This window comes from Pongo pygmaeus, chromosome 23 (assembly GCF_028885625.2).
Source record: "Pongo pygmaeus isolate AG05252 chromosome 23, NHGRI_mPonPyg2-v2.0_pri, whole genome shotgun sequence".
NCBI lineage: Eukaryota > Metazoa > Chordata > Mammalia > Primates > Hominidae > Pongo > Pongo pygmaeus.
In genome coordinates this window covers 55835734-55860706 of record NC_085931.1, presented here as the reverse complement: position 1 = coordinate 55860706, position 24973 = coordinate 55835734, and the positions used below count along the sequence as shown (strand labels likewise).

General features: G+C 52.8%; 1 protein-coding gene across 2 annotated transcripts in view; it reads right to left on the bottom strand.

Annotated features, from left to right (window-relative positions):
* Positions 1–6005: 6005 nt before the first annotated feature.
* Positions 6006–24973, bottom strand: part of ARHGAP8 (Rho GTPase activating protein 8) — a 112025-nt gene continuing 93057 nt past the window's right edge. For both annotated transcript variants that reach the window (XM_054469734.2, XM_054469735.2), the window contains 5 exons: positions 20823–20896; positions 18128–18205; positions 17130–17258; positions 8352–8455; positions 6006–6426 (listed from right to left, as the gene is read on the bottom strand). In XM_054469734.2, the coding sequence (XP_054325709.1) occupies positions 6106–6426; positions 8352–8455; positions 17130–17258; positions 18128–18205; positions 20823–20896 (706 nt within the window). In that variant the 3' untranslated portion in view covers positions 6006–6105. The remainder of the gene's footprint in view (positions 6427–8351; positions 8456–17129; positions 17259–18127; positions 18206–20822; positions 20897–24973) is intronic.

Genomic DNA, 24973 nt, shown 5'->3' with positions numbered 1-24973 from the left:
CGGGTGGATCACCTGAGGTCAGGAGTTCAAGACCAGCCTGGCCAACATGGTGAAACCCCATCTCTACTAAAAATACAAAAAAAAAAAAAAAAAAAAAAAAAGCCAGGCGTGGTGGCGGGCGCCTGTAATGCCAGCTACTAGAGAGGCTGAGGCGGGAGAATCACTTGAACCCGGGAGGCGGAGGTTGCAGTAAGCCAAGATTGCACCACTGCACTCCAGCCTGGGCGATGGAGTGAAACTCCATTTCAAAAAAAAAGAAAAAGGAAAAAAGACTTTGTAGCAGAGTAGAAAAGAAATAAAACAATAATCAACTTTCAAGATGCACAAAAGAATCATTCTGGCCTAGGTTAGCTAGGAGTGACAGCTAAAAAGAACAGAAAAACATCACGTATGATGAAGGTGCGGGAGGGAGTAAAAACATGAATGAAGGGAGGGGGAAGGCATAGCCAGACATTGGACAAGAGACCAGTGGGGAAGAAGGAGCCGGGAGGGGAAAGGGGAAGAGAAGAGTCCAGAAAGCCTCACTGAGGCCCACAGGCCCTGGTGGTTCCTCCAAAGGATAGGGCGCAGGGCTCGGTCCCTGCAGTCCTGCTCCCTGGAGCCCTGAAGCAGTGAGGGCATGAGGTGCAGTCCTCCCGCTCTAAGCTGGATGAGGGCTGGTGTGGAGTGAGCAGGGGCCTGGAGCCTCTCAAAGTACTTCAGTGCAGAAGCTGCCAGGGGCACCGCCATGCATCTCCGTTTCCTGCCTAAACGTGGGCTGATGGTGACAGCTGACAACTCAGTGTAGATTAAACTTGCTGAGTCACTGCAAAAGGTGGGGCTGATCCTAGCTCAGGATTTTTGATCTCTGACTGGCATTCTCAGAGCTGGGAGTAGGCAGTGTAAAAACCCATTGTAGGGCCAGGTGCGGTGGCTCATGCCTGTAATCCTAGAACTCGGGAAGGCCGAGGTGGGTGGATTGCCTGAGCTCAGGAGTTTGAGACTAGCCTGGGCAACATGGTGGAACCCCATCTATACTAAAATAAAAAATATTAACCGGGCGTGGTGGTGTGTGTCTGTAATCCCAGCTACTTGGGAGGCTGAGGCAGGAGAGTCGCTTGAACCCAGGAGGCGGAGGTTGCAGTGAGCCGAGATTGCGCCACTGCACTCCAGCCTGGGGGTTAGAGCGAGACTCTGTCTCAAAACAAACAAACAAAAAACAAAACCCATTGTATAGATGGGAAGCCCAAGGCCCAGGTGCCTCCCTTTGGCTCCCACAGCTCCGTGGAAGAACATGGGGTTGCCCTGGTTCAGATCCCAGCTCTGCCACTCACTAGCTGTGTGACTTCAGGTGTGTTCTCTTACTGTTCTGTGGGGGGCCTTGGATTCTCATTTGCACACTAGGAATGCGACTATCAGAGGGCACACAGACCTACTCCAGTGTCCTCACAGGAGAAACTCATCCAGTAGGATGAATACTCCCGGCCTCCCCTTGCCTCCTCCCATGGGAAGGGTAGGGAATATTCTGACTGTCACTCCCCAGAGAGGAAGCCAGGCCTGGTCAGCTGTGCCAGTCCTCAAGCGCCAGCTGTCTGCAGGGCCAGTGACCGGGCCGTGAGTCTGTCTGAATCACAGTGACCAGTTAGCAAAGGCCCTCATCCACAGATCAGAGGCAGGCCTCTGGGCAGCTTTAGGGAAACTTCAATTTCCACCTGTGGGACTCCTGAAAGACCGCTTTCTCAATTTGTTACCGTAGGTAGGTAGTCAGACAAGAGCGGGGCAGGGGAGGGCTCCCCCCACCCCCACTAGGAAAATCAGGTGGCCATCAAGTGATGGCAGGCAGTTGTTACTGTTTCTCTAAAATAGTAATTGGTTGCAGCCAGAGCCAGGGAACGCGGTCTCCTAATAGAATCACCTGAAGCTGGTGCTAAGAGAATAAGCTTCCCCCGATAAAGATCTCAGGAGTTGGGCGAGCGAACTCACACATGAGCACTAGGAGGCAAAATGGTGGAATTTAACTTGTATTTGACCTCATGGGAATGAGGAGAGAAGTCATTTCTCTTACTGTCTCCTGTCTCTGAAGAGGAGGAGGAAGTAAACGTTGAAAAACAACAGGAATGAAGTCAGTGGCAAGACCAGCCGGTGCCACCGATGACCCGGCCTGAGGTTAAAAGATTAACCCCCCCACCCCACTCTAACCACATGTGCTCTCAATCCATCACGACCCTTTCACGTGGAACCCGTTAGAGTTGTAAGCCCTTAAAAGGGCCAGGAACTCTGTCTTCGGAGAGGTCGGTTCTTAAGATGTGAGTCTGCCGACGCTCCCGGCCGAATGAAAAACCTCTTCTTTAGTCTGGTGTCTGAGGAGTTTTGTCTGCGGCTCGTCCTGCTACAGGAACACTCGACTGGTAAGGGGAAAACACCTCAGGCGAGCATGCACACAGCTCCGGTAAACACTGTGTGTGCTCCCCTCCGAAGTGCTGGCGGGCCTCTGCATGCGGACAGCCCACCCCAAGGGAGGAATCGGGGGAGAAGGTACACAAACCTCAGATGCGTGCCAACACAAAACCCCCTTTTTTTTTCTTGAGACAGAGTCTCACTTGTCACCCAAGCTGGAGTGCAGTGGCGCAATGTCATCTCACTGCAACCTCCGCCTCCCAGGTTCAAGTGATTCTCCTGCCTCAGCCTCCGAAGTAGCTGGGACTACAGGTGCCCGCCCCCGCTGCCCCCCTGTCCCCCTGCCCCCCGCCTGGCTGATTTTTGTATTTTTAGTAGACACAGCGTTTCACCATGTTGGCCAGGCTGGTCTCGAACTCCTGACCTCAGGTGATGCACCCGCCTTGGCCTCCCAAAGTGCTGGGATTACAGGCGTGAGTCACCGAGCCCGGCCAGTCGAACTCTTTCTTCTGAGGGGGCAAGGATTGAGATTGCTGCAGAACATACGGATTCGCTGTCAGTAATATACGATGTGACTCAGGTAGGTTCTGAGCTTGGGCAGAGAAGAGGGGTGTCATTTGGGGACTCCATCCCCAGCTGGGATGGCACGAGGCTTACCAGGGGGGTGTAATGGCCACTCTGCAACCGTCCCCCGTCCCCATGCCCCTGCCCCGTCCCCCTGCACCATCCCCACCCCCACGCACCATGCCCCTGCACCGTCCCCGTGCCCCTGCACCGTCCCCGTGCCCCTGCACCGTCCCCGTGCCCCTGCACCGTCCCCGTGCCCCTGCACCGTCCCCGTCCCCGTGCCCCTACACCGTCCCCGTCCCCCTACACCGTTCCCGTCCCCGTCCCCGTGCCCCTACACCGTTCCCGTCCCCGTGCCCCTACACCGTTCCCGTCCCCGTGCCCCTACACCGTTCCCGTCCCCGTGCCCCTACACCGTTCCCGTCCCCGTCCCCGTGCCCCTACACCGTTCCCGTCCCCGTCCCCGTGCCCCTACACCGTTCCCGTCCCCGTCCCCGTGCCCCTACACCGTTCCCGTCCCCGTCCCCGTGCCCCTACACCGTTCCCGTCCCCGTCCCCGTGCCCCTACACCGTTCCCGTCCCCGTCCCCGTGCCCCTACACCGTTCCCGTCCCCGTCCCCGTGCCCCTACACCGTTCCCGTCCCCGTCCCCGTGCCCCTACACCGTTCCCGTCCCCGTCCCCGTGCCCCTACACCGTTCCCGTCCCCGTCCCCGTGCCCCTACACCGTTCCCGTCCCCGTCCCCGTGCCCCTACACCGTTCCCGTCCCCGTCCCCGTGCCCCTACACCGTTCCCGTCCCCGTCCCCGTGCCCCTACACCGTTCCCGTCCCCGTCCCCGTGCCCCTACACCGTCCCCGTGCCCCGTGCCCCGTGCCCCGTGCCCCGTGCCCCGTGCCCCGTGCCCCGTGCCCCGTCCCCCGGCACCGTCCCCCGGCACCGTCCCCGTGCCCCGTGCCCCGGCACCGTCCCCGTGCCCCGTGCCCCGGCACCGTCCCCGTGCCCCGTGCCCCGGCACCGTCCCCGTGCCCCGTGCCCCGGCACCGTCCCCGTGCCCCGTGCCCCGGCACCGTCCCCGTGCCCCGTGCCCCGGCACCGTCCCCGTGCCCCGTGCCCCGGCACCGTCCCCGTGCCCCGTGCCCCGGCACCGTCCCCGTGCCCCGTGCCCCGGCACCGTCCCCGTGCCCCGTGCCCCGGCACCGTCCCCGTCCCCGTGCCCCGGCACCGTCCCCGTGCCCCGGCACCGTCCCCGTGCCCCGGCACCGTCCCCGTCCCCGTGCCCGTGCCCCTGCACCGTCCCCGTCCCCCTGCCCCTGCACCGTCCCCGTCCCCATCCCCATCCCCATGCCCCTGCACCATCCCCATCCCCATCCCCATCCCCATCCCCATCCCCATGCCCCTGCACCATCCCCATCCCCATCCCCATGCCCCTGCACCATCCCCATCCCCATCCCCATGCCCCTGCACCATCCCCATCCCCATCCCCAGCCCCATGCCCCTGCACCATCCATGTTCTGAAGGCAGGGCCAGCTCAGCACCCACCAGCACCGAGCTGCTACTGAGCCGCCGTCTCCCCCAGAAGGACAATGGATTTAACCGGTGGCTCAGCCCCATCTCCTCTGCCCAGAAGCAGCTTCAAGAAACTGTAATAGGATCCGTGCCCCTGGTAAAGGAATGACTGGGCCTCAGGGGCATGGTGCTGCCACCTCGGCATCAGACGGAATCGGAGTCAGAGGCTGGTTAGGAGAAAACAGAACCCTCCCCGGCTTGCAGGCCAGCTTGCCCTGGAGTGTGAGGTGCCCTCTGTGCACTGATAGGCATTGGGGGTCGCTCAGCAGCCACACGAGCCCTTAAGGACAGGGAGCACCAGCAGGGTAGAAAACACACAGCGGCAGACAAGGGGCAGGGGAATAATGGGAAGACACAAGTGAAAGAGGGGAGGAGGCCAGCGCGGAGACTGCACCCTCCAAGTTTCAGAGCAGAGCCCTGGGCCTGGGCTGGGCCTGGGGCTTCCAGAGATCCCCGAGCATCCGAACGGGTACCGGAGGCCCCCGGCACAACTAGGTCAACACCCCAAGCAGGCACGGAGGGGCCGCCACAGGGGATCTGCAGAGGGGACTTTTGTCCTTTGCTGCCCGGAACCTCCCCCGCTTCTCCCTGCAGCAAGAGCTGGGGAGACGGCAGCGTGGGACTCGCGGGTAATCCCTTGCAGCGGCCTGTTACTCCTCCCCCACTGCCAGTCCTGGGTGGGGCACAGGTCTCAGGCCTAAGCCAATCAGAGCCTTCCCTGGCTGCAGAAATGGGTCTAAGGTGAGCATGTGACTTAGGCTTGTCCAATCAGGGTGAACCTGGGGCTTTTTTTGCTGGGAATGTGGCACTAAGACATTCTATCCTTCTCTACCATATTTGATGGAAACACAGGACCCATCTTGCCAGCCCAAGGAGTCAGCCTGCCTGAGACTGCAGAGTCCTGTCACACGCCAGAGCCGTCGGGCAGCGTGGCTGCTTTATGCCCAATTCTTCACCTTCCCCGTGTCCACCTCCTTTGCAGGGCCCTCCCACTGTGAGCCTGGGCTTGGCCATCAGGCTTGCTTTGGCCAATGGGATGTGAGCGTACAGGACGCCAGTCAAAGCATGAAAACTGCACTGGCGCCTGTGTGTGCACCTGGACCCATGTTGTAAGAATGTGCCCCGTTTAGCCATTGGAAGGACTTGGGACACCTTCCCAAGGAGAGCAGTCATTCCGGCTGACAGTGAGCTCAGCCAGGACATGTAAGTGATCCTCTCAAAAGACTAACAGAACCACCTAGCTGACCCACTGACTCAGGGGCAGTAATGACTAGCAGTTGCTTTCAGTGACTGGGCTTGGATGGTATGTTACGCAGCAGTGTGGCAGCAGCAGGGACTGGCAGCCCCTAGCCACTCCATTCCTGTTTTCAGTTAAACCACATGGGGTTGCAATTCAAAACATCCATCCTAACAAATACATTATTTTATCCCAGTCCACAGCTCAGGAACCACGGAGCAGAGTCCAAGGAGCAGAGGCATGGAGTTTTCATTCTGAGTTCAGCTAATGCCTAGTTATTTTTATAGATGGCAAGTTTACAAAACATACAAGTACACAGACAGGTGTGGGAGGTAGCTTGAAATAGAGTGTTTGCAACACTAGAGACGTCTTCTGGTCCCCAGCAGGGGACTCGGAGGTATGGTAGGCTTGGTGAGGCCCGTGGCTTGTGTCTGCGGCACAGCCTCCTGTAAAAGGGCTGCCCTGCTCCCCTGTTCCCGCGGTGCTGGGCTGTGCTCCCCAGGTGCCGCTGGGGTGCTGAAGATCTTTTCATAATATTCAATGAGCAGTTCAGTGAACATGTTCAGGGGCACAAGGGCACTCAGGGAGGAGGACCCCTGGGATGGCCAGATCAAATTCAGCCCAAAGACACAAGCCAGGTTAGAGCTGTTCATTTTGTTGAAGATGCTCTCCCGGGACACCTGGAGGAAACCACACAAGAAAAGGGGAGTGAATATGGAGGGCCATGGGGACCTGGACCTCCCTCCTGAACTTTGGGAGAGGCGTATGTAGTGAGAAGAGCACTGGCCTGGGCGCCAGCTGCCAGTAGGGGGACCCTGTGCAGCCACCTGCTGACTCAGGGCCTCAGTTACCCTATCTATGAAAGGAAGGCTTGGCCTCGATGTCGTGGAGGACCCTCTGACTTTGTGACAGCCTCAACACCCCACTATCTTCCACTGCACCGTCTGGGGAGACACACTCTTGGGGATGGGCTATAGCACAGATGGTACGAACTAGGTGCCCTCTGTAGTCTCTGCTCTGGGAGTGGTGAACTGGGCATGATGGGGACCAGCCAGCACGTAGGGGCCACTGCAAGGGGCAGCGAGAGTGTAAAGAGCTTGCCTCCCAGAAGGGCTCCTTGTCCGTCTTGGCCAACAGTTTGTCCCCATCTTACAGATGAGGAATCTGAGACCCGGAGGGTACAGGAGACTTGCCCAAGGGCCTGTGGCCAGCCAGTGGCAGAGGCCCATGTGGACCAAGGTGAGGGCAGGGCCTGTTCTCCTTGCCTCTCTACAAGATTCAAGCTGGGGAGAAACCTCAGTCAGAAACGGGGGTCAAGAGGCTGGGAGTGCCAGCGCGGAGCAGAAAACTGCAGAGGGGCATGGCTGGGCATCACCCTCGAACCTAGGAGGCAGAGGTTGCAGTGACCTGAGATCATACCACTGCACTCCAGCTTGGGCAACACAGACTGGCTCAAAAATTTTTTTGAGGAGAGTACATTTTAGTTTTGGGCCTCTGAGAAATTATATCAAGCAACAGGGAGAAAATGGTTTGTTGTAAAATCAAGAAGTGGCATTCTCCAACAGGCTCTGGGATGTGATACCTACTTTGTCCAGGCTCTCCTCACCCTGCACAGCCTTGGGCAAAGGCCTGGAGAGATGGAGGGGGTTAAACATTCAGGGCCGTGGGGCTGGAGGTTGGCGGTGGACCCACGTGTATGTGTTGAGCCTTCCCCTGTTGACTGCACAGGCTTTTGCTCCAAATGCATCCCTGCCCCGGGGGAGAGCACGCTAAGCCCGGGCCCAGAGCACTGAAGGGTTTCGCTCTCTGTTCATTTGCTTAGGCTGGTGTAGCAGATAGACCACTGAGAATCTGTGACTGTGACCTTATTTGGAACGAGGGTCGTTGCAGCTGTCGTTGAGTATCTCAAGCTGAGATCAGCCTGGGTCATCTGGGTGGGTCCTAAACCCAGTGACCCGCGCTTATGGAGGGAAAGGTGGAGGGAGATTTGAGACACACACAGGGAGGGGGCCAGGGGGCAGTGGAGGCAGAGCTGGAGTGACCAGGAGCTGGGAGAGGCCAGGCAGGATCCTTCCCTAGAGCTTCTGGAAGGAGCACACAGTCCAGCACACCTTGATGTTGGACTTCTGGCCTCTAGAAGAGTGACACGGTAAATCCTATTGTTTTAAGCCACCCATGGTGCAGTCAGAGGAACTTAATATATGGGGTTCAGGGTGATCCCTTCCACAGGAATGGCCAGTTCAATCCACAGTGAAGGCACTGGGCTCTGTACCAGTGGTGGACACAGCTCCCACCCCGCAGAGACTCAGCCCAAGCAGGCGATGACATGGGGGCAGAGGACCCCAGTCACAAAAGTCACTGGCAATGGCCGAGGGACAGCAGGAGCAGGCAGGGGCAGGTTCGCCCTGACAGGCACATGGTCCTCACCAGCATGGGAACCTGACCGGGCCTTGGATGAGGTCCTTGGTGGCCAGGGAGTGGTATTCCAAGGTCCAAGCAGGGCATGACCCCAGGGCCGGGGCAAGGAAGGGACTAGTCCATGCGGGCCCAGCATTGTAGGGAAGGCCACTGGACTTCACCCCAAGCGCCCCCCTTGCCCACTCACCGCATGCAGGAAGCCCATGAGGTAGCGGAGGACGACATAGTTGTGTTCTGGGAGGCTGCATAAGATCTGGCGGCAGCGAGTGACGCGCAGGCTGCTCTCCACACCTGGAACGGTATGGAGCTCCCTCCTGAGCTCCAGAAGGACCAGGGGCAGCGCTGCACCCCAGCCCAGGAGGAGGACAGGGGCATAGGGAGGCGGACAGTTCTGAGGATGGACTGTCCCACAGTCGGGCTTGGGCCCCCCCCCCCCCACTTACATTCGGGCTGTGTGGCTCTGCTCAGCAAACCTGTGTGTGTGGCTGTTCTTGCGGAGATGGGGTCATTTATAAGGAAAGAGGTTTAACTAGCTCATGGTTCTGCAGGCTGTACAAGCATAGCACCAGCACCTGTTCAGCTTCTAGGGAAGCCTCAGGAGCCTTCCAATTATGGCAGAAGGCAAAAGGGAGATGCATCAGAGGGCAAAAACAGGAGAGAGAGAGTGTGGGGCAGAGGTGCCACATGCTTTTAAACCAGATCTGGTAAGAACTCACCATCTCGAGGACAGCACCAACCCATGAGGGATCCACCCTCATGATCCAATCACCTCCCACCCGTCCCCACCTCCAACGTTGAGGGTTTCAGTCCAGCATGAGACGCGCTGGGGACTCAGATCCAAGCCCTATCACCTGAATTCTGCAAGCTCTGTCCCTCTGCTTTATCACCCAGCAGCACCACCTTCCAGGAAGCTGCTAAAGCCGAATCACTTTATAAATGAGAGTGGTCTAGACCAGGGGTTCACAAACTACGACCCATGGCTCAGATCTGGCCCATTGCCTGTTTTTGCCAATAACGTTTTCTTGGAACACAGCCATGGACATTTTATACATTGCCTATGGCTGCTTTTGCCTCATCAGGGCAGAGCTGAGTAGTTGCAACAGAGGCTGCAAGGGCCACAAAGCCTAACATGTTTACTATCTGGTCTTTTACAGAAAAAGTTTGCAACCCTGTTCTAGACTAACCGCCTGCTCACGATTCTCCGGGCTTTATGGCCAGTTTGGCTTCCAAAGGCCTGGGGGAACAGCCAACAGTCAGGATGCAGCCTCAAGAATTTATAGGCTTGGTGCAGTGGCTCACGCCTTTAATCCCAGCACTTTAGGAGGCTGAGATGGATGGCTCACCTGAGATGAGAAGTTCAAGACCAGCCTGGTCAACAAGGGTAAACCCCACCTCTACTAAAAATACAAAAATTAGTCGGGTGTGGTGGCGGGCGCCTGTAATCCCAGCTACTTGGGAGCCTGAGGCAGGAGAATCACTTGAACCCGGGAGGCAGAGGTTATAGTAGAGAATCTCTGCCACTGCACTCTGGCCTGGGCAACAGAGACTCCGTCTCAAAAAAAAAAAAATTTATAGCTGGCCAGACGACAGTAATGTGAGTTGCATTCTGATATGTTGGATGGTGTTGCCTCTCAAACTCATGTTGAATTGTAATCCCCAATGTTGGAGGTGGGGATGGGTGAGGGGTGATGAAATCATGGGGACAGATTTCTCATAAATGGTTAGCACCATCTCTTTGGTGCTGTTCTCATGATAGTGATTTCTCAAGAGATCTGGTTGTTAAGTGTGTGGCATGACCTCACCCCGTCTTACTCCCACTCGCACTACCTGAGACACCTGCTCCTCCTTCGCCCACCGTCATGATTGAAAGCTTCCTGAGGCCGCCCCGGAAGCCAAGCAGATGCCAACACCGTGCTTCCTAGAAAGCCTACAGAACCATGAGCCAATTACACTTCTTTATAAATTACCCAGCCTCAGGTATTTATAGCAACACAGACTTGGTGACATCTGACATCCTACCAGCCATCACCAGCTCTGAGGGCGCTTGTCTCTCTTTCTTTTGGCTATCTGTGGGGTAACTTTGGATCCTGAGGGACTCTGAGAACATCTCTTGTATCCATGGCCACAAAAAGGCTTATTGGTTTCGAGTGACATTGGATTAGGTACACCTTTGGTTAAAAACAAAAAAAACAAAACACAAGGCTAAAAGGACTATTTGGAAACAAACTGGGCAAAGAAAAAAATCTTTAGGCCTTCTCCTGAAATACTGATAACAACTTTCACCCTCAACAGGTAATGTTAACTTGTATGAAACTATGTATGAAAGTTATAAGATCTTGGTTGGTGGCCAGGCATAGTGGCTCATGCCTGTCATCCCAGCACTTTGGGACGCTGAGGTGGGGAGATCACTTGAGCCCAAGAGTTTGAAACCAGCCTGGGCAACATGGTGAGACCCTGTCTTTACAAAAAAAATTTAAAAATTAGCCAGGCGTGGTAGTGCATGCCTCAGCTACTTGGGAGGATTGCTTGAGCCCAGAGGTCAAGGAGAAGGACACCCTGTCTTAAAAAAATTTTTTTGTTTGCAGATCTATATGTTATGTCTATGCGTGTACGTTATGTATACATGAAATTGTTCTCCCTCTGATGGTATTACCAAGTTAATTTATAAAATCCCTTAAAGGAGTTCTATTCAAATTGGCTTAGAGATACATGAGCATTTATATAAAACATTTCTAAAGCTCTCAGAAATATAGAAACTAAGCCAAATATTCAAGTTCATGTGACTTGAGTAACTGACAAGATTAGTCTGATATTGTTACTTTATCAAAAACAGCTGTATAGGTTGGGCACGGTGGCTCACGCCTGTAATCCCAGCACTTTGGGAGGCCAAGGCAGACAGATCACCTGAGGTCAGGAGCTCAAGACAAGCCTGGCCAACATGGTGAAACCCCGTCTCTACAACAGTACAAAAATTAGCCAGGCAAGATGGCTGGTGCCTGTAATCCCAGCTACTCGGGAGGCTGAGGTGGGAGAATTACTTGAACCTGGGAGGCAGAGGTTGCAGTGAGCTGAGATGGCGCCATTGCACTCCAGCCTGGGCAACAGACCAAGACTCCGTCTCAAAACAAAATAAAAACAAAAAAACCAGCTGCATCTTCTGAATTATCCATATTAAGTATAATCCAAGCATACATCTTTATGTAGTTGGGTTTACTAGTGAAGTAGGGTTAAAAATAGATAACAAGGGCGAGGCGTGGTGGCTCATGCCTATAATCCCAGCACTTTAGGAGGTCGAGGTGGGCGGATCATTTGAGGTCAAGATCAGCCTGGGCAACATGATGAAACCCCGTCTCTACTAAAAATACAACAATTAGCTGGGTGTGGCAGCGCACACCTGTAATCCCAGCTACTCGGGAGGCTGAGGCAGATGGATCACTTGAGCTCAGGAGGGAGACGTTGTAATGAGCCGAGATCAGGCCACTGCATTCCAGCCTGGGCAACAAAGCAAGATTCCATCTCAAAAAAAAAAAAAAAAAAAAAGATACAAGGGGAATTCCTTGAAATGACGACTAGCCCTTAATTCAGTGTTATGTATGACATTACAGTGAGTAAGGAAGGCCACTTCCTGGCAGGCCCAGGAAACTTAAAATATTGAATGAGAACCTTGAGAAGAGAGGAATTCTCTCAAATCTACAGATACTACAAGGCAAAGTCTGATGGCAATTTTTTTTTTTTTTTTTTGAGACAGAGTCTTGCTGTGTCCCAGGCTGGAGTGCAATGGTGAGATCTCAGCTCACTGCAACCTCTGCCTCCCGGGTTCAAGCGATTCTCCCGCCTCAGCCTCCCGAGTAGCTGGGATTACAGGTGCGTGCCACCATGCCTGGCTAATTCTGTATTTTTAGTAGAGATGGGATTTCTCCATGTTGGTCAGACTGGTCTCGAACTCCCGACCTCAGGTGATCCACCCGCCTCCATCTCCCAAAGTGCTAGGATTACAGGCGTGAACCACCACAGCTGGCCCTGATGGCAAATTTTTAGCTTGGCTTTCTAGCCTCAAGAGTCTTTTAAAAAGTGAATCTGAGATTCCTTATTAAAAGTTCTAGCAAGATAGACTTAAGAAGAGCCGACATAGGTCACTTCCCATTCTTGCTGCACTTATGTAAATAATCAGGCCAAATTCTAGTGAGACCAGACTTATTTTGTAATTGAGAATCAAAAGAGAAGCAACTGTACGGAGAAATGATGCTCCAGTGGAAAACTATGGCGCACGCTTGCGGGTTCTCAGTTCCTCTCGTTTCCTCCAATATCTGGCTACAACGCTCCAAGCTAACATTTCCAGTTTTTCTCCTATCCCGAGTTGGCATGACAAAGAACTAAAACCTGCCATTTCCCCAAAGCCCCAAAAGCTGATGCTGGAACACTTGATATAAACTTCAGAGAAATCACAGCAGATGATGTACGGATAGTCCTTGTGCCTCCTGTTCAGGCCGCTCAGAAAGTTCACGGGAACACCCAGTGCCATCACCAAAGACATCTACATTGCAAACTACAAAATTCACTGGCCAGCTCCTGCCACTCTCACTCTACCATGAAAGGATACTTCAAGCCAACATCTAGGAATCTTCTCAACTAAATGTTCTCTTGACTAAAAAAATGGAGTGTAGGCCGGACATGGTGGCTCACGCCTGTAATCCCAGCACTTTGGGAGGCCGAGGTGGGCGGATCACAAGGTCAGGAGATCGAGACCATCCTGGCCAACACAGTGAAACACTGTCTCTACTAAAAATACAAAAAATTAGCCAGGTGTGGTGACACGGGCCTGTAGTCCCAGCTACTTGGCAGGCTGGGGTAGTAGAAAGGCTTGAACCCGGGAGGTGGAGGTTGCACTGAGCCAAGATCGCGCCACTGCACTCCAGCCTGAGTGACAGAGTGAGACTCCACCTCAAAACCAAAACAAAACAAAAAAAAACCCCAGAATTCATGGTTTGTTCAAACCATTGAACTTCACGTTTGTTGACATAGAAAGGCCCCTTATTAACGGGCTGACTTAGGTAGTCACCCTAGTCCCACCTCCACCGGTGCCTCCTGAAATGAGGCGCAACTGTTTACCTGGAGTGACCTAGTCACAGCACTGAGAGAAGGATTCATGCAACAGGAGACAATCTACCAACTCCGTTTGTGGACTGTAAAACTTCCTGGGGAAAGTTTCAGATGGGGGAATGCTGGGGTCCGGAACACTACCGTCCCGAATATGGAGCCTGGGCATGCTGAATATGTTATTGAGCTGAAGGAATCTGAGAAAGGCAGGTGCGGGAAGGGCTCTCTGACTCTCCCTACTTTTCTGTAACAGATCATAAAACCTTCTCGTGGGAGGGGGTCTTCCCTATGCCCAGAGGGTGCCTTATCTCTAAAGACAGCGGAATGACAGAAGGAACTGAAGCGCCATGACTTTCCACTCTCCATCAAACCTAGTATCAAAACATTCAAGCTGAACCTGTCCCTCACCTTCTTTTTTTTTTTTTTTTTTTTTTTTGACAAAGTCTCACTCTGTCGCCCAGGCTGGAGTGCAGCGGTGCGATCTCAGCTCACTACAACCTCTGCCTCCTGGGTTCAAGCAATTCTCGTGCCTCAGCCTCCTGAGTAGCTAGGATTACAGGCATCCACCACCACGCCCAGCTAATTTTTTTCTATTTTTAGTGGAAACGGGGTTTCACCATGTTGGCCAGGCTGATCTCAAACTCCTGACCTCAGGTGATCCCCCCCACCTTGGCTTCCCAAAGTGCTGGGTTTATAGGAGTGAGCCACTGCGCCCGGCCCATTTTCTTCACTTCTTTTCTTTCTTGCTTTCCTCCCTCCCTCCCTCTTTCCTTCTGTTTTGGGGACATGGTCTTGCTCTTTCATCCAGGCTGGAGTACAGTGGTGTGATCATGGCTCACTGCAGCCTCAAACTCCCAGGCTCAAGTGATCTCCCACCTCAGCCTCCTGAGCAGCTGGGACTACAGGCATACGCTACCAAGCCCAGCCAATTTTTAAAATCTTTTGTAGAGATGGGGTCTCACTATGTTGCCCAGGCTGGTCTCAAACTCTTGGACTCAAGTGATCTTTCTGCCTTGGCCTCCCAAAGTGCTGGGATTACAGTCATGAGCCACCATGCTCAGCCTGGGTCTTCATTTTCTTCATTTTCATAAAGGTTCCCGTGTCAGATGGAGGTTGCAGTGAGCCGAGGTCATGCCACAGCACTCCAGCCAGGGCGACAGAGCAAGACACCATCTCAAAAATAAATAAATAAATAAATAAATAAATATTTTTAAAAAGGCTCCCGTGTCATGTAAAACTTATATTAAATAAACTGGTATGCTTTTCTCATGTGAATCTTTTGTCAGAATAACAAGTTACAGGGCCCCCACCAATGAGCCTAAGATAGGTAGCAGGAAAGAATTTTTTCCCTCCCAACAGAAGGTTGCTTAATATGACTACGCTCTCTGGGTTTGTTAATTGGTGCCTATCCGGAAGAGGACAAATGTCTGATATCTTTGTGGCCAGAGGCAGTGGTGCAAGCCAGAGCTGGGTCCTTCCCTCCCCGGAGACTGGGAGGCAGAGGTAGCACCTTGAATGTTTTCACTTCAAAGAGATGGCTGTCTGTAATCCCAGCACTTTGGGAGGCCGAGGCAGGCGGATCACAAGGTCAGGAGATCGAGACCATCCTGGCTAACATGGTGAAACCCCATCTCTACTAAAAATACAAAAAATTAGCCGGGCATGGTGGCGGACACCTGTAGTCCCAACTACTTAGGAGGCTGAGGCAGGAGAATGGCGTGAACCTGGGAGGCGGAGTTTGCAGTGAGCCGAGATCGCACCACTGCACTCCAGCCTGGGCGACAGAGTGAGACTCTGTCTCAAAAAAAAAAAAAAAAAAAAAAAGATGACTCTGAGGTCCTTGAGATAGCTCTGGGTGGTAGATGATCTTCCTCTCAAAGGACAGACAAAGGATTCATAATTGCAAGCTTTTTTTTTTTTTTTTTTTGAGACGGAGTCTCATTCTGTTGCCTAGGCTGCAGTTCAATGGCACGATCTTGGCTCACTACAACCTCCACCTCCTGGGTTCAAGTGATTCTCCTGCCTCAGCCTCCCGAGTAGCTGGGATTACAGGCGTACACCACCACGCTCGGCTAATTTTTGTATTTTAGTAGAGACAGGGTTTCACCATGTTGACCAGGCTGGTCTTAAACTCCTGACCTCAAGTGATCCACCCAACTCAGCCTCTCAAAGTGCTGGGATTACAGGCGTGAGCCACCATGTCTGACCCACAATTGCAAGCTTTCTCAAGGAACTGCTGCTCAAAGAGGGGTTCCAGGGCCTATCTCCCTGTCACCAGGTTTTGGCTGGAACAAACAGTAAGTTCGCCTGGCAGCATTGAGTTTTCTCAAGCAGGAACCTACAGAGGCTGGAGTCATCATCCCTCTGCAGGGGCTGATGAAGTTGGGAGACTTCTGGAAGCTTCTCTCTAGGACAGAGCCTGGTGCATTCAGGTGATGAAGCATTGTCCATCTTGCCTGCTCTGGGCCCAGCTGGTAGGAGGATGCTGAACATACTGCCTCCTTCTCTGTCTCCACCAGATAGCTACCTCTATGTGCATGATCGAATTTGTCTCCATGAGGCTCAGCCTGGCTCTGAGCTCTCCCAGGCTTCCCATCCACTAGCCAAAGTCAGTCAGCCTTCAACATCTTTCGTGGTCTTCCAGGCTATAGGAGGGACCTTCCCCATCTCAGACACGGCGTTGCATTTGGCAGGCGCTTAGGAGCACTGCTGAGTAAATGGGTGTAAATTTGCCTTTGAGGGAAGTTTGGGGTCCAGCGACCTTGACAGGACGCCTTGAGACTGAAATCAATCTCCAGCCCCTTGCCCTCCCCAGAGGTCAGGCTGGTCTCACGTGACTCAAAGCCCATACCCTCTAACCATGTAATTGGTCTTTCTGGAATGGCCACCCCTACACCCCTATCTTGAGTCACCATAACCATCAGTTACCATAAACCATCAGGGCCCCCGATGAGTGACAAAGATAACTCCCGTCCCTTGGGAAATTCCAAGGTTCCGAAGTCATCCCCCAGGGGCCAGGACAAAGGCCAGGCTGCCCTTTGGGGTAAAGGTGATTCTTGAATACACAGTGGGGTAGAAACACTGATTTGAAGATTCAAGATTTGTCTTTAAAATATCTTAACCTAGCTGCTCTAGAATTCACACCAAAATCAGCTTTCCCCCTTCGACTGATAGTGCTCCAAGAAGAAAGGGGGGCGCTGGAGGTAGTCCCATTTGAAAAGATGGTGTTCGATGACTTAGATGAAGGCCTGAGTGGTTTTATGGTTCTTTTGAGGCATCACTTTCCTTAGCATTCGCCAGTATTTTGAGATGTTACGGAGTTGTTTACGAGTCATCTGTGCTCAGCCACTCTGAGCATGTGACCGATCACAAAGCGTCTGTAGGATCAGACCCTATAGCTGCTCAGTTCCTATGATATATGCTTGGCATCCTACAATGATTTGGAGAGAAATGCCGAGAGCCCCTTTCTAGATGAGAGAGCTGAGGGTCTGGGGGCTGGGAGGGGGTACAGGCAGGACTTTGACCAGGATAATGAGCCCCAAATCTAGAGAGGCCCCCATCGCCTTGCCTCCCGGTCCAGCTGAGCCTGAGAGACCAGCCTGGACAACCCTGACCTCCTCTGCCTTTGGACAGCGTGGCCTGGCTGTTCATGGTGGGGCAGCCCCAATGACCCCCTCTCTTGCCCTGCAGTGCCAGGTGGCAACAGGATGAGGGTGGGTACACGTCACCTCGGCCACCCCAGAGCCTGACCCTGGGCCAGTAGCTGGGGGACAGCATCTGAGGACCAAGCCCCCCACCCCTGCCCCGGGGCAGCTACGCACAGGTGATCCCGAGAACCCCCCACCCCCGCCCCGGGGCAGCTACGCACAGGTGATCCCGAGAACCTGCTCGTAGGCCTGGAAGGTCAGAAGCGGCTGGGGCAGCTCTCGCAGGAAGGTCTTCAGGATCACGGCAGGGATGTGAACGTCCCCATAGTCGTCAAAGTTCACGGGCTTCCCTGCACACAGAACACGGCACTGCTGAGGTCTGCACCCCGGCATGGGCACTGCTGCTGCAGAACCAGCTCTGAGACACAGGGCGTGAGATGTCCGGATGGGAAGCACCTGATGCTGGAGCCATGTGTCCTAGGGATGCTGCTGTCCCCACCTAGAAATGGGGGTGCTCTGGCCCCATCAGCCCCTACACCGCCCTCACTGCCTCCTCCTAGGCTCCCAGTGGAGGCTGGGGTGGGCTGCTGGCTTCTCTGTGGTGTGCTGTTGCTCCCGGCTACAATGCCAGCTCTCTGAGGCCAGGTCTGTGGCAGAGATGACACTGCAGGCCCTGGGCCTGAGACAGGCAGGCCTGAGCTGGGCCCCGTGCAGACCTGATGCTCCATGATTGTGTAACGCACAATTGATCATGGGAGCAAGTGGGATCGCTGTCAGCAAGACAGCGGCTTCATTAGTGTCAGTGCGATGCATCCTCAGCTCAGAGGCCACTGCCCCTGCCCGTGGGTTACACATGGCAGTTAAGGAAGCCATGCTGAGCCAATTCGGGGGAGCTGCCAGATAAAAAACCAGCTTCCCTGCACCACAGGGTGTCTCCTGAAAGCACGTGCCACGTGGTGTGGATGGAGAGACCCTAAAGGCAAAATGGCATCATGCGGCCACCATGTCCCAGCGGGGTTGGGGGTCTGGACAAGAGGTCCCCACTCTGGACTACCAGTGGGCCCCTCGATGGCTCCTGGGCAGCTGCTCCCACCCTGAGTGTTTTCTGGGAGTTGGATGGGTTGTGGGGGCGGTGCTTCCCTGCCTCTGCTCCGAGGCCCCGGAGCGCTGTGCTCGCTGACCAGGCAGCTCGGGGCTCAGGACTGCGGGACACCCTCACCTTGGTTGTAGAGCCTCTGGATCTCGCGGACGGTCTGCACACTGGCGGATCTCCGGAACAGGCCCTCGGTGAGCAGGCCTGCAGGAGAGGAGCTTCCAGGCATCTCATAGGTCCCAGCCCACTGGGCTTCCAGGATGTTATATGACACTCCCTTGCCCACGGCATCACCCACCTGTGGCTGGCCTCCACACATTTATTTGTTCCTCAAATCCTTTCCATATTCCCCAACCCACCCGATTTCCCCCTCTGCGGTCCGTGGAAAGGGAAAGCGGAAATAGATTCTAAACTCAGACAGACCTAGGCTCTAGTCCAGCTCTGCCTACCAGCTGTGTGACCTCAGAGAAAGCACTCGGCCTCTCTGAGCCTATCTGCCTTGTTTATCTACAGAATAAGGCCATGAGCTCCTGTCTCCAAGGGCTGCAGAGAGGACTGGACAGAGTCATGCCCAGCACGTGCCTAGCACCCAGGAGGCCTCCAGACACATGACTTCCCACAAGGGCTAGGGCTGAGCTGTCCAGCACAGCAGCCAGTAGCTGCACATGAGGATTTAACTTTAAATAAAATTAAAAATCTAGTCACTCAATTGCATGAGCCTCATATGAACTGCGCTACTGGGCTACCGCCACAGGGGCTGGCGGCTGCTGTTTAGACAGTGAAGATATAGATGATGTCCAAGTTCGACTGGGCAATTCTGCTAAAGAGGTGACTGTAATCAAAGAAGAAAACTTGTCTCCATTGTCAGTTTATAAAGAGGGTTTTCAGCGCTTGTAACTGGCTCATGAAAGCAGCCCTGGGGTGGAGGGAAGGGTTTCCTCTGGCCAGGCCCCTGCTGGCTTCAGAGCCAGGAAGAGAAACAGGCCTGAGCCTGCCCTTGGGGGGCCTGCGGTGGATGATGGGGGTGCCCCGGAACACCAGGACCTAGGACTGTGGCGCCGGCATCTGGAGTCGCAAGTCTTCTTGGGACTTGCAAGGCCTGACCTCCCCTTCTCCTCCCAACTTCCTCGAAGCCCCACACGCTCCCGCACTCCCACGGCCACGAGCCCCTGCACCTGCTCTTCTCTCTGGGGCCTGTCACCCGGCATGGCCAGCTTCTTCCCCTCCTCAGAGCTCAGCTCCACTGCCCCTCCCTCAGGGAAGCCCCCCAATAAGGTCAAACCTCCTAACAGGGACCCTGGTCTGGCAGGGCCTTCTCCCTGATGGAAGTCAGCATCTGTGCAGCTCTCGGTGGAATAGCTGCTGCTTCCAAGTCCCGTGTGCTGACTTTGATATCCCCAGAGTCTGGCATGAGGGAGGCACGTAGCGAATGTCTCCCAAGTGAATGAGTGAATGATGGGGGCACATGAAGAAGGCAGTTCTGCCCGGGAGAGGAGCAGAATTGGAGAGGGCTTCCGGAAAGCAGGACCAAACCGGCAGAGGGCAAGGAGGGGCAGTCCAGTCCAGCGGGCCTCTTGGGGTCCCAATGTGGGGTGCCCCCCGTACCTGCTCACCTGCCAGCTGAGCATCTTGACTGAGGGAAATGCTGGGGCTGCGGGGTCTGGGGTGTGAGGGAGATGGCCTCCCAGGCCCCCGCCCAGCACATCTGCTCACTGATGCCACCCCCATGTGCACAGACTCTCGTGCCAAAGCACATTTCCTGGGCATCCTGTCCTACAAGTGAGGAGGGCCTCTCCAGGCCCCGCCTGTCTGAAGCAGGTTTTTCAAAGACCACCCACCTGGCCTGCTCCAAAGAGGAAATCAACCCACTCGTAACCAGAAAGGTGCAGGGCTGAGGCGGTGGCTTTAAGAGCCATTGCATGGGAACTTCCCACCAGATGGAAACGTGAGAAACGGCAGCAGCCAAGGGACCACACGGTGGTGGGGTCTCGGGGCCCACGGTGCTGAGTCCGTGGCAGAGCTAGGGTCTGCTTTAGGGGGTTTGGCCACGTTAGGGGGATTCCCTGAGGAAGCAACTGTTGAGCTGAGCTCTGGAGGCTGGAGGGGAGCCAGCCCTGCCTGGGTGGTGGGGATGGGGGGGCACTCACTTCTTGTCTGACACCCACGCACCTGCGCTGCAGCTCCCAGGCTGGAGACCACCCCGCCCACCTACCACCTAGCACACCTGCACCTGTGGTGCCAGGTAAATCTCCCTGGTGCCTTCTCCTCCATGGGAACCTCTTTCCTCCCATTAAGGTAAAAGCAGACTCCACGCACCTTCTCCACGGACCTCAGTTCTAGCCTTAGGAGCCGTGGAGAGCCCACAAGGCTCACCCCACTCCAAGTTCTTGACTGCACCCACCCCACTGGCAATGGTGTCTGCAAATCAAAGTTGATCCCATCAGAGGAGTCCCCATTTCGAAAGGGCTTCCTACAGACCAGCACTGCCTTAAGTGCTTTGCAGGCACTGTCTCATTTAGGGGTTACAACAATCCTACAAGTCAGGTACTGTTTGTTATTAACCCCACTGGACAGACAAGGGAATGGAGGCCCAGAGAGGGTGAGTAACTGGCCCCAGGTCACACAGCTAGTATACAGGGGAGACAGGATTCAAACCTAGACCATCTAAGGCCAGAGCCCAGACCTGGAGCCACTGTGCTTGAGCCCCTCCCTTCCTGGTCACACCCCCTGGCTTGTGGGTGCTTAGGATCCAAGACAAACCACCCAGAGAGGTACACCCAGCAGCCCTCACGTCACCCAGCTGGAGCCGGCCCCGTCTCACCTTTCTCTCTCAGGTACGTCACTGTGAACCTCAGCACAGGGGGGATGAGGTCGCCTTGATTTTTGTCTTTGAGGCTGAGAAAAGAGAAAAGAAAGTGGCAGTTTTTACCTGAGCTTGATGGGTGATCATGAGAAGAGGCACTGGTCCTCTCCATACCCCTGTGAAAACACAAGACCCAGGCACCGTCCAGGAAGAGAGAGGCAGGCTCAGCCCTCAGGAAGTAGAAAGTCTGGAGGCCAAATAATAAAATGATAGTGCAGTATTTGAGAACTCCATGAGAGGGATAGTTATGATACAGGGAAGACCTGGGGGTTGGGGAGGGCTTCCCCAGGGGGCAACTTCAGAGCTGGGTTTTGAGGGATGAGTAGGAGTCTGCCAGAGGACAAAAGAGAGAAGGGCATTCTAGACAGGGAAGCCATACTGGGAAGTCCCAGCAGTATGAGACGGCTTGGCTGTGAGGGCAGAATAGGAAGCCCTGGATTGGATGCTGATTCAATTAAAATACGTAGTTGACAAAAACCCAGTATGTTATCTGGGTTAACCTCTCTCTTACTTTGCTATTTTGAGACAGAGATTCACATAAAGAAATGTTGGCCAGGCGCGGTGGCACACACCTGTAATCCCAGCAGTTTGGGAGGCCAAGGCAGGCGGATCACTTGAGACCAGGAGCTCAAGACTAGCCTGGCCAACATGGTGAAACCCTGTCTCTACTAAAAATACAAAAATTAGCTGGATGTGATGGTGTACACCTGTAATCTCAGCTACTCTCCAGGCTGAGGCAGGGGACTCACTTGAACCCGTGAGGTGGAGGTTGCAGTGAGCTGAGATCGCATCACTGCACTCCAGCCTGGGCGATAGAGCAAGCCTCCATCTCAAAAAATAAAATAAAATAAAATCCAATCTGAGAATCTCTGTCTTTTAAATGGAATGTTGAGGCCACTTAGATTTAATGTAATTATCAATTATAGCTAGGTTTAAATCTACTGTTATTTGTTCCTTTTTCCTCTTTTGACTTTATTTTGCTGGCTAATTATTTTTTAGGATTTCATTTTATCCCCCTATTAATATATTAGATGTGGCTGGGCACAGTGGCTCACACCTGTAATCCCAGCACTTTGGGAGGACAAGGTGGACAGATCACGAGGTCAGGAGCTCGAGCCTAGCCTGGCCAACATGGTGAAACCCCGTCTCTACTAAAAATACAAAAATTAGCCAGGCGTGGTGATGCACACCTGTAATCCCAGCTACTCTGGAGGCTGAGGCAGGAGAATCTCTTGAACCCAGGAGGCAGAGGTTGCAGGGAGCCAAGATTGCGCCACTGCACTCCAGTGGGGATGACAGAGCAAGACTTCAACTCTCTCTCTCTCTATATATATAAAATATATGCTGCATCTTTTTATTTGTAGTGACCCTAGTTTTACATTACACATATTTAATGTAATACAGTCTATTTCAAATGATATTATGCCACTCTACTTACTGTATGAGTCTCATATCCCATCCTTTTTTTTTTTTTTTTTTTGAGACAGGGTCTTACCCTGTTGCCCAGGTTGGTGTACAGTAGTGTGATCTTGGCTAGCTGCAGCCTTGACCTCCTGGGCTCAAGCAATACTTTCACCTCAGCCTCCCAAGTAGCTGGGACTACAGGCATGTGCCACCATGCCATGCCAGTTAATTTTTTGTAGAGACAGGGTTTTGTCATGTTGCCCAGGCTGGTCTTGAACTCCTGAGCTCAAGCAATCCACCTGCCTTGGCCTCCCAAAGTTCTGGGATTATAGGCGTGAGCCACTGTGCCAGGCCTGTCTTCTTAATATAATACATTATCCAGTACTCTAACATGTTTTAAGCCTCATACTACTTTATTATTTTTATTTAAACAGTCAATTTACTTTCAAAGATAGTCTTAAAATGAGAAAATCGATTTATTTTCTATTTACACATATTTGCCATTTTCAACACGCTTCATTCCTTTGTGAGGATCCCAATTTCTATTTGGCATTCTATTTCTTTGTTCTGCAGAGCTTCCCTTAACATTTCTTATAGTGTAGTTCTGCTGAAAATACATTCTCTCAGCTTTGGTTTATCTGAAAGAGTTTTTACTGGGCATTTATTTTTGAAATTTTTTTTTGCTGGGTATGTAATTTTACATTGAGAAATTTAGTTTTTTTTTTTTTTTTTTCCAGTATAATAGAGATGTTGCTCCATTGTTTTCTGGTTCCAGCTTCCCAATGAGAAATCTGCTGTAACTCTTTTTTCTTTTTTTTTTTTTTTGAGATGGAGTCTCACTCTGTTGCCGCAGGCTGGAGTGCAGCAGAGCGATCTCGGCTCACTGCAACCTCTGCTCACTGGTTCAAGTGATTCTCCTGCCTCAGCCTCTGGAGTAGCTGGGATTAGAGGTATGCACCACCATGCCCAGCTAATTTTTGTATTTTTAATAGAGACGGGGTTTCACCATGCTGGCCCGGCTGGTGTCAAACTCCTAACCTCAGGTGATCCACCCTCCTCAGCCTCCCAAAGTGCTGGGATTACAGGCATGAGCCACCACCCCTGGCCTGCTATAAATCTTATCTTTGCTCTTCTATGTGTACTGTCTTTTTCCTCTGTCTACTCTTAAAATTTTGTCATTGGTTTTAAGAAATTTGATTATGATGAGCCTTAGTATAGTTTTCTTCACATTCCTTATCTTGTAGTCCATTGAGCTCCTTGGATCTGTGATTTTATAGTTTTCAACAAATTTAGAAAAAATTTTGTCCATTATTTATTCCAACATTTGTCTGCTCTCTCCTTCCCGGCATTCCAATTAGACTCTAACATATTATATGTATGTTAGATGATTTAATATTGTACCACAGGATAGTCTTTTATTTTTGAGACGGAGTTTCGCTCGTCGCCCAGGCTGGAGTGCAATGGCATGATCTCGGCTCACTGCAACCTCCACCTCCCGGGTTCAAGCAATTTTCCTGCCTCAGCCTCCCGAGTAGCTGGGATTACAGGTGCACACCACCATGTCTGGCAAATTTTTGTATTTTTAGTAGAGCTAGGGTTTCACCATGTTGGCCAGGCTGGTCTCGAACTCCTGACCTCAGGTGATCTACCCGCCTCAGCTTCTCAAAGTGCTGGGATTACAGGCATGAGCCACCGTGCCCAGCCAGTCTTTTCCTTTGTGTTTTATTTTGGATAATGCCTATGGTATTTCTTCAACTTCACTAATCTTTTCTTCTGCAATGTCTAATCTGCTGTTAATCCTATCCAGTGTGTTTATTTTAGAAATTTTATTTTATTTTGAGACAGGGTCTCACTCTTATCACCCAGGCTGGAGTGCAGTCTTGACATCCTGGGCTCAAAAGATCTTCCTACTGCAGCCTCTCAAGCAGCTGGGACTACAGGCATGTGTCATCACACCTGGCTAATTTAAAAGTTTTTTTTGTGGAGATTGGGTTTTGCTATGTGGCCCAGGCTGGTCTGGAACACTTGGGCTCAAGCAATCCACACACCTCAGCTTCCCAAAGTGGTGGGATTACAGGGGTGAGCCACTGTGCCTGGCTGTAATTGTATGTTTCATATCCAGAAGTTTCATTTGCTTTCCTTTAAAAATATCTCTTCATCACATTACGTTTTCTTCTACTTTCTTGAACATGTGGACCATATTTGTATTTGCTGTTTTAATGTCCTTGTCTGCTAATCCCATCATCTCTGTCATTTCTGGGTCTGTTTCTATTGACTGATTTTTCTTCTGGTTATGGATCATGTTTTCCTGCTTCTGTGCATGCCTTGTAATTTTTCTTTGGGAATTTTACATTCTGGATCGCTGGATTTTACTGTATTTCTTTGAAAGAAGATCAACTTTGTTCTGTTCTGTATTAAGTCATTTGCAAGCTGGTAAGTCCCGTTAAGGATTGCTTTAAATTATGTTAGAGAAGGTCTAGAACAGTCTTTAGCTTAGGGCTAACTTAGCTCCACTAATATGCTAATACCCTTCTGAGGACTCCACCCAAAGCTCTGAGTATTATAAAGTCTGGGGGGTGGGGGTGAGGGTAGAGTATGGTGGGGGGCGGTGGGGGGCGGGGGCGCGGGGGAACACTGACGGTTCCCAGCCCTGTGTGAGCTCTGATCACTTTCTGCTCTACTACTTTCCAGTGGTTCGGTTCTGT